Source organism: Rhipicephalus sanguineus, chromosome 10 (genome assembly GCF_013339695.2).
Source record: "Rhipicephalus sanguineus isolate Rsan-2018 chromosome 10, BIME_Rsan_1.4, whole genome shotgun sequence".
NCBI classification, from domain to species: domain Eukaryota; kingdom Metazoa; phylum Arthropoda; class Arachnida; order Ixodida; family Ixodidae; genus Rhipicephalus; species Rhipicephalus sanguineus.
In genome coordinates, this window is record NC_051185.1 from 113,295,062 (window position 1) to 113,312,370 (window position 17,309).

The 17,309-nt window shown below is 46.8% G+C and overlaps 1 protein-coding gene across 1 annotated transcript; it reads left to right on the forward strand.

Annotated features, from left to right (window-relative positions):
* Positions 1–5,475: 5,475 nt before the first annotated feature.
* LOC125760295 (neprilysin-4-like) lies at positions 5,476–15,460 on the forward strand. The gene is made up of 3 exons (XM_049420175.1): positions 5,476–5,589; positions 6,701–6,844; positions 15,122–15,460. The coding sequence occupies exons 1-3, from the start codon at positions 5,476–5,478 to the stop codon at positions 15,458–15,460; spliced, it is 597 nt and encodes a 198-aa protein (XP_049276132.1).
* The last annotated feature ends 1,849 nt before the right edge of the window (positions 15,461–17,309 follow it).

Genomic DNA, 17,309 nt, shown 5'->3' on the forward strand with positions numbered 1-17,309 from the left:
ACTCCGCAGTCTTCACTGCTATCAGGATGCCTTCAGTGCGAATGGCAGTGGGCGAGGCTTGAAAACCCGAGGCCGGACTCCCTCGGGTACATAGAAGCCAGCAGTCGTACCGGCGAATGTGCCCACCCCTGGCTGGAACGGTGACTGGAAATTTGTTAGAAGGCTCGGGATGTCTTGTAAGACATGTACGACTGCTTCATGACCTTCTGGCAGCCGAACACCCAGCGCGCAAATTCAATTTCTGCCGAGCAGAGTCGGTGACAACCCCTTGGTCAAATAAAGAAGGAAGGGTTGCTTCCCTGTTGCCAAAACGAACGCCGACCTGGGCCTGACGTAGGACCTGGGAAAGCTCTCCAGAGTAGCTCCGGAGCATGACGCCTGAAGCCTCGACGGCCGCTCCAGGGAAGCTCCTTTTGAAAAGTTTGCCAGCCATGACAGCCATGACTGTCCCCCGTGCCAGTTCCATGGAAATGGGGCGCCCGCAAACTTCGACGGTCAGCATGTACGGCGGCACAGACTACGGGACAAGGCCTGTGCGCCACATGTCGAAAATCGACGGGTCCTCGGACACGACGTTGAGCCTGGCCGTGGAGAAACCCGAGCCTGCTGCTGCACGTCCCCGCCACCACTTGCGATGCCTACCCTGACCGCGGGCTGGTGTGGAACCTGGCCTTGATCTAGGCTGCTGCTGCGGTCTGCTGTTCGGTTTCCCCGTTTGGCATACTCGTGCAAGGTGCCCAGTTTTTCTGCACGTGGAGCACTGCGAATGTGCAAACTGGGACTGTGAGGGAGATTGGGCGTCACCGCAATGACTGCAGATACCGCCCCTTGCCACCATCTTGTTGACCGTCGCTTCCGTTGACGCCGCACGCTCAATCTCGCCGGCATTCTTTGTCGCCACGTCCATCGCCAGCGCTGTTTTCACCACGTCGTCCAGCGAGAGGTCGGGAAATTCCAGGAGACGTCTCTGCATGGCGGGGTTGTTTATGCCGCAGACGAAATGGTCCCGGAGCAGCGAGTCCAGCTGGTCCCCGAAAGCGCAGGTACTCACCAAACCTCGTAACGCAGCGACGACCTGCCCGAGGCTCTCCTCTTCCCAGCGGCTCCGATTATTGAAGCGGAACCGCTCCATTAGCGTGGACGACCCCGGACTGAAGTGCGAGCGCAGTGTAGTGACCAGCTCGCTCAGCGTCTTCGTATGCGGTGTAGCCGGCTTTAGGAGGTCGAGCAGGAGACTGAAGACATAGGTTGCGCAAGTTGCCAGAAAAATGTCCCGCTGTTTCTCCTCGGGCGTGTCGTTTGCGCGGAAAAACACGTAAACTTGCTCCTCGTAGATGGGCCAGGCGGACCCGTCTCCCTCGAACGGCTCGAGCCTTCCGTACAGCGGCATGGCGGCAGATGCGGGGGACGTTGTTTCGCCGCTATCTATGGCGTGGGTCGACTCGTTGACTGTACTCGTCGCCAGTGTCACGATCTGCCACGGGACCGTGGATGAGGGGGCGCCCAGGCACCCGCGCTCTAGCAAGGACGAGCCAAACGCATGGCGGGGTAAACAGCTACTGACTGCCGAGCCGCGCTCATCAGCGTTTATTATCCACACGCGACCAAGGTTGCCCGCTGAACGTGGCTAGGTAACAAAACTAAGCTAGGCAGGGCGCCACAGCTCGTTACACCTCTGTGTCCTATGGGGAAAAACTTTCGGGGGGGGGGGGGGCAACACGGGCCCGGTGTGCCACCCCCTGGCTACACCACTCTGCTCCCACACAAAGAAGTAACAGTTGTGACAAGTGCTAGTTCGCGCTTGTCCTGCGTATGCTCTTTTCGCGCGTTCCTACTGCTTTAGAGCACGCTGTTAGTTTCGAGCTGCTTGCCGTTCTTCACGTGACATTGATATTCGTTGCTATAGCATTCATTCCTTCGCCCTCGTGGCGTAACAGTGCACCATAAGCGCTCAAGTACACCTGTGAAGACACGTTTCCCTTTCGTGTTATAACGATTCCTATGAAAGGGGGATCAGTCGCCCGAAACGAATACAACCAAAAATTTGGCTGATCCGACGTCTTGTGGAAATCGGTTTCATGCGAAGCAGTCAGCGAGTAGTTTTATGCTGCATTTTTTTTTGCTTCGAGCCAAGCGCTACGACGTGTATCAACGAGTTTTTGTTAGTGTATTACTTGTGTGCACATCGTCGGCTTACCAGGCACGTCGACAACAGTGGCGTTTAAAGGCTAACTTATGGTCTGCAGAAGAACCGACATGTGGGCGAGTTGGATTGCGTTAAACAGGATGAGTGGTTTTCAGCGCAAACGACAAAACACGGAGAAGAAGGAGGAACACGAACACCAGCGTTGTCTCACAACTAACATTATTAGCAACGAAACCGCACATTTTAAAGCACAACCTATCCCACGTGGGCAGACGTGGATGACGCCAGACACCTTTGATTTCGTACTGTATCTTTGGTCTGGCGTCATCATGATTTTTCCTCTGTCTTTTCCTTTATATATTTATAGGTTGCGTCCTTGCTGCTATATTCCCAAAGGGATTGGCAGTATGTTCTAAATAAAATAAACAAAAAGAAATAAGTATTAAATAAGTAGGAAAACAAATCTGATGTTTATGAAATTGCTTTAAAAGTGGAGCCAACACTGGAACCACAGACGTCAACATGACATGATGTCTGTATCGTAGGAGTAAATGTAGCATTTATTGCTTTATTATAAAATTAGATAGTCAGATCTAAAACCACAATTGACGTTGCACCGACATTACGCCTGCATAGGGCGCTTTCCCTGGCGTGGCTCAGTGGTAGAATACCCGACTGCCACGCAGTATGCTTGAGTTCGATTCCTGCCGGGATTCTATATTTTATTCTGTGCATTCATCGGGCCAACGCTGCCGTTGACGGTTTTTCTTAACGCTCTCGCATTCAAATTACCAATGTCTGTCCTTGCCGTGCCTGGGTAGATATAAACTGTCAATCACCTGTGGCGCATACCCGTACACCGCAGCCTGTGGTAAACGGGTATGTGCCACACGTGTCTGGAGGAAAAGGTCTGCCGACGTACGCGACAGGATTTTTACGTTCTTAATATCATGACCGAACAGTCATATTCGTCAAATGCTCTTACCCTCCCATGGCAGTTTTGGTCTACACGAAGTTAAGGAGGCCATCGCGAGAGCACCCAGACGTAGGCGGATAGATAGATAGATAGATAGATAGATAGAAACGCTCAAAGTGCCTTGGGGTCACTAATAAATTCTTCGAATTCAAAACAAACTCTGCATGCACTTTGGGCCTAATAGTTGATTCTTTTGATGCATGGATTGAAGCGGACTGCAGAAGAATTAGATGTTTAGTTGCACGCTAATTAAGATTAATTACTGAAACTCACGGAGAAAAACACATTCCTTCATTTTGTTTCTTGGAATGTAATACCCAGTGCCTTGGAATCACGCCATGCGAATTTGACGCATTTTCTGACAGTGTACGATAATTCGTGACTGAAAGCAATATCGCAATTGAACTTCGCTGATGAATATCTGAAATTAGGTGCTACTTCTACGAATTCATAAAAATGTCTATGACCAATTGTGACGGCAAACATTTTTACTTATGGAACTGCCCTTAAATACATTATTAAAAATTATTTATACAGTTCTTGTAAATAATCGGTTCAATATCAGTTTACCTGCGCGAAGTATTTTCGCCTGCATGTATAGTTCATGCGTGAAAACGGCAGAATCCTGAGCGCCATAACATTTTAATAAAAATCTCTACTTTATTAAAAAAAGACACTCTATATATCGCCTAATACTATCTTTTTTGCAATCACTGCCTCTCCACTGCTACCAGATCAATGGGCTTCCTTTATCTCGAAGTACACCAACGGCACCTATACGGGTTCCGATACAATCATGCACCAGCCAGAAGCAACCAAAATCCTCGTGAATCTCTTGAAGAGCGAATTGGTCGGAACGGAGGGGCTTCGATACCTGGTCGCCTGGAGCTTCTACAGGCAGCTGGTGCAATTCACTGAGCCTTATTTGTTTCTTCAAGGCAAGAGTGCTATAGAAGTTTGCTACAAACACATCCTGAAAGTTATGAACCTGGCGATCATGAGCCCCTACTTAAACTCGGGTATGTCCACTTTGTTGTGCACCTTACGTTACTTTAAGACAGGCGTCACGATTCCATTCAATCGTTAGGGAGACTATAAAAAAATCTCATGGTCCCTTATGCATTTACCTAAGACGACTGTGGCGCTTGCAGGGGCTATGAATCTCACATGCTACCATCCGATATCTGAGCTACTTCTGCCATCTGACCGAGGGGCCGAAAAACACATATATAATATACAAGTCATCCGAAACACATCCCTGTTACTAGAGTGGATAGGCTCCGTGTGCCTGGTTTAGACATTCAACGCAACCGGCTAGGTACACGCTAAATACACTTCACAGCACAGGTTATCACACCCTGCGCCTTCTAGGTCTGGTCTCTAGCAAACATGGCGGACTAAAGAAGATTGAACTCCTCCACTTGGTCCAGGTCTTCGCTGTCAGTCAGATTACATTTCCAACACGCTATCTATAATTTCTTAAATCAGAATCCGATCAGACGAACACCCTTTTACGCAAAACACATTTCGCGTTGGGGGTACCCATACGGACCTCCAGTGAAGGACCTATGCGTACTGGCACTTTCAACACCGTTGCTGAACTCACAGAAGCACATCTTACATCGTAGTATAACAGACGTTCGAACACCGTGACAGGCCAATACATCCTACAAAGTCTTTCTGTCACACCAGCACCCATCACCAAGGCTAAGTACACAATTCAACAACACATACACGAGAATCTCTACATTACCCCACTTTCCAAAAACACGCACTCTGCGCCCCGCAAACAGCGCAGGCGGCAACTTACAAAGGCCCTCAAAAACAATTCTCCTGCTTAAATGACGTGATTTCTGCTGATGCCAATGATTATGGGAACAGGAAACATGATGATGATGATGATGCAAACTTTATTGGGGTCCAGAGAAGACGCAGGGGAGAGCCACCCGGCTAGTCCCACGTACGGAACCGCCAAGCCGAGCTTGGCGGCCCGTTCGCGGGCACTCTGGACGGCCAGGGTTTGGTCATGGAGTTCTGGGCTGCGCAAGAGCGCTGCGCACATGTCCTCGCTGAAGGCGGAGCCGATGGCTTCACATTCCCATAAGATGATGCAATATCAATGATCAACACTCACGGCCAGGTCACTGCGGTCGCCTCTATTGCTGCCTCTTCTTCGGCGGAGGCGGAAGAGGCGGCTGTAGCCCTTGCCCTTACAATCCCTAATTCATCTGTTGTCGTAAGCGACTCCAAAACAGCCATTTATAATTTTGGAGCGGGAAGGGTCTCTGAGCCAGCTCTTTGCCTGCTTTTGGCCCATCCCTTTGATCAAACTGTAGCGCTAATCTGAACTCCCATGCATCTGGGCCTTGCCGGAAACGAGGTGGATCATGCCAGTGCGCGAGGATTTACGGTCCGGGCGCAAGCACCAGATGTGTCGCAACTCGCCATGGAGGAGGCGCCGTTTACGGTGCGCGATCGGCTTATTTCATTCCACGACATTTGCACACACTGACGATTAGAACTTTTAACCTTTCCACCAATTTCCAGTGAAATTCCGTGGCGACAGCTACAGACACATCTTTCCTTCCGCTGACCTCCTCCACCGCACTCATCCCTCCGGTTAGCCTTCTCCATCTTGCATGTTTTGCACCTCTTCCACAGCAGACTTAAACTACGTCATGCGGCGATGCCCTAAGCACCCTCTTCCCCCTTTCCTGACACGCTTAACTTCTATTGAGGAGCAGTGGGAGACTGCCTTGCGCAGCTCGAGGCCCAACATTCAGGAAGCCATCCTAGAGTGGGCTGAGAGGTTAGACGAGGCCTACTTCGCGTAGTCTTACCCGCCTCCTACTCTCTATCCCACTGCCCCGTTCCCCTTTCAACAGGGGCAAATAAAGGTGTTCATTCATTCATTCGGGAGAAGTCAGAGCTTCTTGGGGTAATTCTCGCGTGTTGACCGTTTGCTAACACGTAAACTGTACGCACTTTTACGTAGGCCTAACCGTTTACTATATCTGAAAAAAATTGGTAATTTCTGCAAACATTTCGTTCAATATTTCTTTAGTTCCAGAATTATATTGTTAAAAGTAATTGAATTGTGTTCATTCACTTTTCAGATACTCTTTATGCAAGCTTTACATGTTCACAAGAAAGTTCATTTGATTTTCATAATGGTTCCTTTGGTTCACCATTGCTGAAATTATATGAAATTCACTGTTCGTTGGTATTTGAAGGCCCCCGCGTCCCGTCAATCTCTTTGTGACTGCTGTTTGTCTGCAAGACCCCGAAATTATGCTTTCGGAATAAAGCGGATTCTGATTCTGAAAAGTGTAAGCCATTTGTGCTCCTGCTACCTGCTGCCATGGCCGCCAAACTGCTGCAATAGTCTGAACACAACAATGTTAAGAGAACTTAAGATGTTCTCTGAAAGGAATTGCATAGGAGCGCTACAGTTAGACTATCCTGGCATTGAGTTGTCGTACTGCTCATAGCTGCATTTTATCCTCAAAACTTGATATACTGCGTCCCGTGAATCTTGCGTTCATACGGTACCCCTATATAATTATCTTCTTCAAGAGGTTCCTCTGGTGCTGATAGACCAGGCGAAGAACATGGTGACCCACATCATCAACACCTTGAAGCAGGCCCTCAAGTCTGCAAGCTGGATCAGCTCCAGTATTCGAAGTGATGCCATCAACACATTGGACTACTTAAAGACCTACGTAGGAAGTCCTGGTCGTCGATTAGACCCCGACTTCGTCGAACAAGCTTACAGTAAGTGTTGTTCAATTTCCATACACCTAACACGCATTTCAGTGCCCCACGCTTTGTTACAAGCTCAAAGGTGACTAACATTTCCGCGATACGTGATGGACGGGACATAGTTCACTGACGTGACATAGGTGGGCCCTCCAAAGAGAGCCCTGGCGAGGCCGTCCTCAACCTCGCCTCTCGTCATCCTTGATTGAAGAAGCGAGACAGAGGCGACGACAGGCTTTGAAAACATTGGTGAGGGTCAGCTGAGAGAGGGCAGGTGAGAGCCAGGCAGTAGACGCTTGCATCATCATAGTTGTCAGCCTGGCAACGTCCATTGCAGGGCAACGGCCTCTCCCATGTGTCTCCTATTAACGCAGACCTGCGCTTGGTGTGGCTGCGTTATTCCCGTAACCTTCTTGATCTCATCTGCTCACCTAATTTTGTTTGTCCCCGGCACGCTTGCCTTGCCTTGGAATCCAGTATGTTACTCGTAATGATAAGCGGTTATCTTGGCTTCTAAACGTCCTGCCCATGCCCGGTTATTGATTACAACTAGGAACTCATTAACAGGCGTTTTCCCTGAACTACTCGGCTCTTCTCCTTCCACGTTTCACCTATCGTTTTCCTTTCAATGACTCGCTGCGTCATCCTGAATTTAAGTTCAACCCTCTTTTGTAAGCCTCCAGGCTTCTGCTCCCGAAGATAAGTACCGGTGTCACAAATTAGCGTGTTATAAAGCGCGCGCGCGCCCGCTTCCAAGCAGCTACGAGACAGAACAGCGCGAGCCGCGCGACCAAGAAGCGCGAACAACGAAAAAACAAGCATCAAAAGACGCCGGCGCGCCGCATCCTCCTCACCCACCCGAGCCAGACGCCGTCAACACGATCGAACGCCCGGCAAAGCCTGGATCTTTCTAGAAGGAAAGGGTGACGCATCCGCGAGCGATGCCGCCGCGATTCGAACCTACGAGAAAGCTCTCGCCCTTTCTCTAGCCTTAGCTGTACTGCACGCCGAAGACCACTCCCGACGCTTCTAGAAACCGGGGAAGAAGGGATAAAAGCGTGCAAACGACGAGGGTCGGACAGTCAGCGAAGGAGTGAGCGAGTCAGTCGGCCCGGATATGGTGAAGTTACGCTAAGTGTGGCTCCGTTAGCCAAAGAAGACGTGTTTATGATGGTGTGCGGTCAGTCGATCGTCGATCTGGAAGAATTGGATGACGACGCCGTGTGAGCCGTGACAAGTCACGACGACGGTTTTAGCTACGACGATCAACGCTGGAGCTGGCGTGAGTGTTTCCTTGAAGAGAAGCATTCGATTACCGTCCAAGTATTGTGGACTGGATACGCCATTGTTTATTCAGGACTTTAACTCTCATTGAATAGTTGTAATGCATGCGATTGCATTTGTAGCGTGTGATCTGTTTGTTTAGCTCCCGTTGTGTAAACACCATCTGAGTAATATTGTGAAGTTGTAACTGGTATCAGCCGAGTGTGCATGTGTTTGGGATATTTGTATTGCCTTAACTGAGAATATATTTCGTTTTCGTTTGTGTTGTCGACTCTCGGCTCTGACTCGGTCTTTGGACCACAACCGGCGTTCGCTGGCGCACCAAAGGACCAACTCTAAATTGTCCGCGCTTTCGTGGTGCGTTTTCGGAGGGCCGTGACGCCAGCCCTTAGAATCCGCCCGGCGATTGCCGTCCCCATTAACAGGATAAGTGACAACCGGTAAGATCCAGCTGTTATATATCCTTTTCTGTTGGGCGATGCTGGTAAACTGCGACTCATGATCTGAGAATACCTGCTCGATGCGCCCGCCCATTCTTATTCCTGTTGTTACTTCGCAGTTGGCATCTGAGGTCAGTACCTCCCTTAAGTAGACGTAGTCCTTTACCCCTCCCAAACAACTCATCCGAGTACTGTTGAACATTGCTTGTTGTTTTCATGTTAATTTTGAGACCCCCCTCTTTGCTTTGACTCTCCGAGTCACTGATCATGTTTTTCTCTTCGACCCCTTATATACTCAGCAACGCAATGTCATCAGCGAATTGCAGGTTACTAAGGTATTCTCTATCGACTCTTTTCTCAAACTTTTTCACTGTGAATAGCATAGATGAGATCGTATCTCCCTGTGTTATACCCTTCTTCATAGTAAAGTGCAGCTTCGGGCTACTTGGTTTTGCATAACAAAATAGGAACAGCGCGATTTTTACACGAGGACACAAAAAATGACACGGACAAGTGCTGACTTTTAACTGAACTTTTATTGCACAAGAAAGGTAAATATATACGGCGCATTGTTCCAAAAAATAAATTAAAACATTACGAGATATTATGGCATAATCACATCTGCTCTTCCAAAAATGGCAATTCTTTCGGCGACAAACAGAGATGCCGTGTTCATACAATTAAAACCTGCATGCGCTATCTGGGCGGCTTCCATGATTTCTGGCCTAGAAGCTGTCCCACTGTCATGCAAGGAGTGCTATGTAGGCCAGACGGGAAGGTGTCTACATGAGCACCTTCGTGAGCACAACAATTATGTGCGCAATGCTAAAGAAGGTTTTTTTAGCTATTCACTGCCGTTCTTGCGGATGCGCCTCTCTGTTCGAAGAAACCACGATCGTCGGCAGGCATCAGGACCAACACACTCGCGAAATCATGGAAGCCGCCCAGATAGCGCATGAAGGGTCATCATGTATCAGCACGGCATCTCTCTGTTTGTCGCCGAAAGAATCGTCATTTTTGGAAGAGCAGGTATGATTATGCCATAAAATTTCGTCATGTTTTTAGTTTCTGGACAATTTCACGGTATATATTTACCTTTCGTGTGCAATAAAAGTTCAGTTAAAAGTTCGCGCTTGTCCGTGTCGTTTTTTGTGTCCCCGTGTAAAAATGGCACTGTTCCTACTTCATAGCATTTTTATAGCGTTCTAATTTATAGCTTCCTTTAGAGAAGACTATGGTGGCTGTGGGGCCGATGATTATTTTTTTCTGGTCCTATATACGGCTCTCATACACTGATTCCCCAACGCATGCATGACTGCTGATGTATCAACTGAACCAAATGCTTTCTCGTAAACTGTTAAGGCTATATACTCGTGGTGACTTTGAGACAATACAGATCTTCCTATAAAAATTCTATGAGGGTGAGGCTCCTGTCGTTTGCGCACAAAACTCTACGCCAAGACGGAAATACTTTGTCGCAGCTCAAGTGTCACTGTTACGACTAATTAACAAAAACTCGTTCATTACGTTTTTAATTATTAACTTTATGGCAGTTGTTTATATTAGAAAGTTGCAGTGCATGACATTCTGGCATAGCCTTTTTTTAGAAATCGCGAAAGCTGCACGTAAGTCGAGATAGTGACCATCAAATTTTAAGGGCGATAGTGAAATAGATCGCGCCCGGCGATCTGTCTCGATCAATGTGCTAATTACTTGCGACTACACTGCAGTTAAAGACAATTATTGGCCCCTTTGTTTTCTCTGGCCTAACTCTCTCTTGTGTTCAATCTAAACCAGCGCAATAAGCGTAATCTTTTGTAATTTCCATGCTGAATCTCAAATTTCACTGTTGAACAAATATGACCACCAAAACACCTAATCGTCACCATATGCTGCGATCTTTCCTGCGCCGCATATATCGCCATTGTCATATGATGAGAGAATAGATCTCTCAGGTATTCAAAGCGTCACTTGCGTCGCGCCCTACAGGACATAAAAATTTCGGCTATAAATCTATATACCGTATTTACTCGAATCTAGGCCGGCCTCGATTCTAAGCCGACCCCCAAAATTCGCAAGGCCAGAAAAGAAAAAAACCTATTCATTGTACTTGAATCTAAGCCGACCCCCCCACTTTCGCACAGCGTTTTTTCGAAAAAAACATCGGCTTAGATTCGAGTAAATACGGCATCTAAAATAGAAGAAGCGGTGTCCATGTGCAATCTGCAGCAGATATACTTAGTGAACGAATGAGAATCCGTGCAGAATCGGGTCGTTTGGTTGATCTATTTTTCGTACTTATGTGGCATAAGCATAGTGTGCCTCAAAAGCAAAACGGGTCTTCTCAATCTTTCCGCGTGTCACCGCATCGCCTATCACTGTTTCCTTCAGAAGTACTCGCATAGCTCCATCAATAACGCACTCCACATCACGACACCGGCAGGCATATCCCACTGCACTACCCTTTCCTATGTCAGCACACGTCATGTCAGCATGAGTATGAGCATGAGTATGAGTATGAGTATGTCAGCTTGAGTATGAGTATGAGAGCATGGCGTATGAGTTGGGTCGCACCGGTTGCTCTTGCTGGCTCGCTCTTACTCAGCCGGCCAGTCTCCGACCGTCGTGCACGCTATCGGTGCGGCAGACTTCACTAGTACGGTCTCGGAGTTAGGTAACGAGAACCTCGCTGGGGTTGAGTTGTGATAGCCGAGCGGACCTTTCTGTCGACGTGAAATATTTGTTCACAAGATGTTCGCTGCGAAATCCCGTGTTGGGCTTCGGATGTGCACAGCACCTCTACCGAAGATGTTACGGGAAATCTTGGAAAATAAGTTTATTTACAATATTTGCACTTCGACAGTATATTCGCAATATTTGCACCACAACAACAAAAATGGGGAACCTGGAAACAACTCGTCGTCTTCCTCATTTCCCAAGATAAGCGACTCATAACAATAAAAGGCAAAGAACATTCGACAATACGTTGAGAAACGCTTTTCCTTCACATAAAATGCTTGTAGTAGATGTTGAATCTCTACCGTTGTTACCATGGCATGGGAAACATAGCCCATGATTGCAGCGAGTTAGAGGGAGTGACCAAATTAAGCTGTTTGTCGCCTTCCGCAGAACCATACCCGGATGCATCACTGGACCAACTTTTCCCCGCTTGGATAAAAGCTCTATCTCTCTCGTCTCACGATATTTGGATGGACCAGACGTCTCCACTGTATAACGATACAGAAGCCAACGCTTATTATTTGAGGCCAGAAAACTCTATCATAATACCAACAGCAATTATGCAAAGCCCATTCATGTATCCACATGCGCCAATCGGATTAAACTACGCTGGCCTTGGAATGGTAAGTACTTACTAATGCCTTAATTAGTTATCCCATACGGCGTAATATTTATTCGCTATAAGCGCAGTGCCGTGAAACCGCAGGGTGAAGATACATAATGTAGAGCAATTTCAAACGAACTAGAATGTGCAAGAAACATCGTACAGCAATACGCGCTAGGAGAAAGACCCAAACAATGTTTTACATTAAAGTTGCATTACATACCTACATTCTATATCTCTGCATACGTGCATAAAATCTATCATGCCTCCCGAATGTGACAATACTTCTAAAATGTACGCTCAAAGATGATTCACTGAACCTCAAAAAACAAGAGTTGAATATTGGAATTTGTACGGAACATGATGGCGACGGCCATGTCATACACCCGCCAACAATTTCCATATAATGGCTATCGAAATAAGACTACCACTCTTAATTCTCTTGGTCCATAGCAAAAATTTAGCGCTTTCCATAAATGTTTAGAGAAGGAGTGCAGCCACAGGCCCGTACATGAATGAACTCCACGTCTGTTCATCCGGATCCCCATAAGCGGTCACTACTTGCCTCCTTGATGGGCCATGCGAGTGGCATTCGCACGAAACGTGAAGGGCCCACTTCCGACACGCACAAAGTCTGGAAAGACCTTTCGCCTGGCGGTTACCACTTGCGAGTAAAGCTGCTTACGGGGACTAGTTGGTATGACTTCATGAATGTTCGTGCTGCCAAGAACTGACGAGTGGAGGAATGAAAAAAAATACGCACATACAGGGCGATGCGCGATAACGCGCATCGCCCTCTGTGTCATCTGCCGGAATTATTGTCACTCCCATATTTTTTCTCGAATTGCAGATAATCGCGCACGAGCTCATGCACGCTTTTGATGTGGAAGGAATAAAGCGTCAATACTGGCCCACCGAAGACAGACAGGAATACACGAGAAGGGCACTCTGCTTGAGAAAATCGCATAAGTCTGTTGTAAGCACATTTCACTTCTTGACATATATATATATATATATATATATATATATATATATATATATATATATATAGGAAAAAGGTATACGCTTCTAAAAAACTATTTGTTTATTTATCGACATGACAGTCAACTTCATCAAGATCGGTCTCCCATGGAAACGTCGACAAATAAACAACTTTTTAGAAGCGTCTACCTTTTTGCTATTTATTTTACGGCAGCCGAAGACAGACTCTTCATCCTCTATGCATGTATATGTATATATATATATATATATATATATATATATATATATATATATATATATATATATATATATATATATATATATATATATATATATATATATATATATAGTCGAAGAAATGAAGGAACACGCTTACGAAAATTGCATATGTTTACTTTGGCCGTCGTATGTCGTATTTTATAACATGTTGTGTTTGGCAGCATACATATTTTGGCAATCGCTTATATGCTTTGTTCACTTCAATAAAAATCTTGAAGGACGCTTGCGCTTCGCTTTCAGCAGCAGAACGCGATAGCGTAATCGGGCCCCGTGTGCATCGCCTTCAACCGCGCCACACGGAAATGGACGTTTGTGCGCGTAACATTGGCAGTTTCAAGCGTTTCAAACTATTCTAGAATGCTTATACTGCTAGTACACTTGCAAATTGGCCACAGTGCCATAAATATTCCTTTTGTAAATTGGCGAAGCACTACGCGTCCGTAAGGTGCTACGCGCACCTTCGCAGCTGCGCACTCTGTAATCTGTGGGCAGCTTTAGACCATCCACTCCTCGTGCAATTCGCTTGTTTTGACGCATGGCGCCATTATACGCTTCTGCCACGCAATATTAAATGCGTTAAGGATACTGCTTCCACTACAAGACATTCTTATAGCGCTTTTTTTACAACGGAGTTTCAAGCACTGGGAGGCTCCGTGGTATAACACCTGTTGGCCACGCAGGAGGCCTGGGTTCGATTCTCGCTCTAACCGAGCATCCTTATTATTTATTCATTTGCACCTATCTCGAGTTGTCGCTCAGGGACACCGCCGAATTTCCGCTCACAGCCAACGACGCCGAAACCGACACTTCTGCGAAACGAGCTCTTTAACGTCATGGCGTTAAAAGTTCACGTGTGAGCAGTCCTGTCTTTTCTCGTCTTCGCCCTTTTCCCTTCGCGCTCAAATTTTCAATTATGCCTTAGAACGCGTAGATATAAAGCGAGGTTCAGTAAAGAAGAAGAAGAAAAATCTACATGCTGCGGGGAAGCTAAGGAAACGACGGAGCACGTTATAATTGAATCAACGCGTGTGTAGGTTTCGGTACTAGCTTACATGAAGAGGCTTGAGGGACAACAATGGAAAGGTAAACAGGTACGTTGTAGAAATAATTAACAGGTGGTTAGAGGATTCATGGCGGAAAAGTGCGGAGAAAGGGCAAGAATAAAAAAAATGGGAAAATAAGGTCATTCTGACGTAAGGGGCACAGGATTGGGCTTTGAATGTATGATATTTTCTTTTTTCTGTAGGAGAATATATTTAATTGTTGTAGACAGGCCATTTGTTTTTTTTTTCTTCTACATTGGTAGCGCACAGATCACTGCCCCGTTATAAAGTGGACGCTCACAGAACCCCTGCATCTATTGTCTTTGCAGGACGCGACCACTCGGCTAAATTGTTGAGGGCAACAACACAACAAGCACAACAAAAGCGGAGGCTAACACTTATTCATCCGTTGCTTCTTTGTGACAGAGTGCTTGCCATAAATAATAATAATAATAATAATAATAATAATAATAATAATAATAATAATAATAATAATAATAATAATAATAATAATAATAATAATAATAATAATAATTTTTGGGTTTAACGTCCCAATACCACGATATAATTATGAGAGACGTCTTAGTGGATGGCTCCGGAAATTTCGACCGCCTGGGGTTCTTTAAGGTGCACCTAAATCTAATCACATAAACTATCATGAGCATGATTTGGTAAAGTTTTAGCCTAAGAGCGTACGTGATTTAGTAAAACCATTCCTGCGACTTTTTCATTTGTCCAGGCTATTGCAGGGTTAAGTGCCCCATTATTTCTTCAAGTAAACATAACAAGATCATTGTGTTATTGTAGCTCACTTATTCAGATTGGCATTTCCGTGTATCAGATAACCCATAGAACGGTCGTCGTTTGCAGCTGTCTTTGAGTCGTCAGCAGGAGACGTTGAACGACTTGGTGGACTCCGAAAACATTGCCGACCTGGTGGGCACCATGATCGCATACGCGGCCTTCGCTTCGTTGTCTCCGCAACACAAGAATGAAACACTGGCCGGGCTCAGCATGTCATCGGAGCAACTGTTCTTCATCAACCATTGTGTAAAATGGTGCAGTCAGTACAGAACATCAGGACGACGCTACGCACCATACCGGTCACGGTGCATAGTGCCTCTCATGAACATGCCGGAGTTCTCGAGGGCCTTTGGCTGCGCCACAGGGACCCCTATGAATCCGCAGGAGAAGTGCACATTTTGGTAGTACAGGGCGTATTGCTTTGTTTGTTTCTAACGCTATATCAGTTGCGTTTCTCTGCAATTTTTATTTCAAGTGAATAACCGAAAGATTATATGGAAAGTAGTATGGAAGATACCGTTAATGTTGACGAAGCGTACCTTTTACTTCGGTCGTCTCAAAAGAAAGTGTTTTTACGACAAGTATACCTAAAAACATTACACCATTTCCCGCTAAAGGGGACCATCAGGCGATGCGAAGCCGGAGCACTTGCACGATCGCGTTCCGTTGGCGTTCGTTGGGTATGCTACCGACCTCGCGTCGTGGAACGCGAGGAGGAACGCTACGCGCGTCGTGTCTTCCCTCCAGCCTAGCCGTTTTTTCTCACAGGGCGAGCGGGAAGCGTGGTCGACAGGCGCGCGAGAGGGGGACAGCGTAGGAGAGGAAAGAGAGGAGGAGGGGACGCGCATGCGCTGGCGCTCATCGCGGCGTTGCGCAGGAGAGAATTTCGGAATGTCTAGCCCGCATTTCAGAGGAAGAGTGGAGAGGGAAAGGAGAGAGGGGGAAGGGGAGGGGGAAGTGGAGAGGAGAAAAGGGGAGAGGGGAAGTGGAGGAGGAGTGGAGAGGTACAGCGGAGAGGAGGTGTGTGGTGAGGGCATGCGCATGCGCAGTAAGAGTGGTCACGCCGCACACTACCACCACCACTGGTTAGAACTGCGCTATTAGATGCTTCGCATCTAATAATAATTCTACAGAAGTTAGTAGTATGCATTATGCGATAAATCTAAAAAGTGTGCATACACAGAGTCTACCTTTTATCTTTTAGACTCTTACGCATCTTTTTCAGCAGTAATACGTTCCTGAAGAACGCACGCATTCGTAAGAAAAAGCGCATGCGCAGAAACAGTTTCAATAAATGAAGAGCCGTTGCTCAAAATCAATCTTTTCTTCACAGCAGCAAGGCGCTTAAAGGATACATTCTCGAAATTGTGAAACATCTGAGCATTACGGGGCCACGAATCGGTCAGCATTGCAGGTTTTCTAACAATTATTACCTGTATATTGCAGATTATTTTAAGTTAGAGGGACAGAGAAATAGCGGGAAAAGGCACGCGGCGTGACGCTGGCTGTGATGTGCTGCTGCTGCGGTGATTTTACACTGACTTTGGAGGTATTAAAAGTATTTCTGTTGCTGAAGGTGCTGAAGGTGCTGCTAGTGCTGTAGCAGACGACGCGCCGTTTTGCTATCCACCTATAGGCTTCCCAAGCATCGCTTAGTGGCGCTGCTACACTTCACAGGCAGTGCCATCTCTGGCACAAAAATAGAGCTAGGAGCAAGCAACGCACGTTTTCCCTTCTCTCCAACGCGCTGCCGCTCGCTTCCGTGCACGTGCAGAGCTCTCGCGGTGCATTTGCGGGCCTCATAATGTACTGCCTGCACTCCTGCTGCAAAAAGATCTTCAAGGTGGACAGGCAAGACACCTTTTTCAATCTAAAAAGAGACAGGGCGTGCAAACACGGACACAAGAAAGAGATAAGGACACCACAAACGCCGACTAACAACTGAAGAGACGCAACTGAAGAGTCTCTTTTAAAGACGATAGTCTTTCTTGGGGAACTTAAACGCAGAAATTTTGGTCTGTCTTTCTGTCTGTCTGTCTTTCTGTTTGTCGGCACGTCCCTCGATTCAGCCACTCGGCCAAAGTTGAACCACTTGCCCAAGGGCCAGCCGTCTTGAACTGGTACGGCTGTTCATACTTGTGAACGTTGTCGATCAAAAAGTAAATATCATGCATATCTGAGGTGCAACATCACTAGGTAAGTATTAGGTGGCGTGTTCCTTTAATAGAAAATGCATACATACGTAATTTTAAGG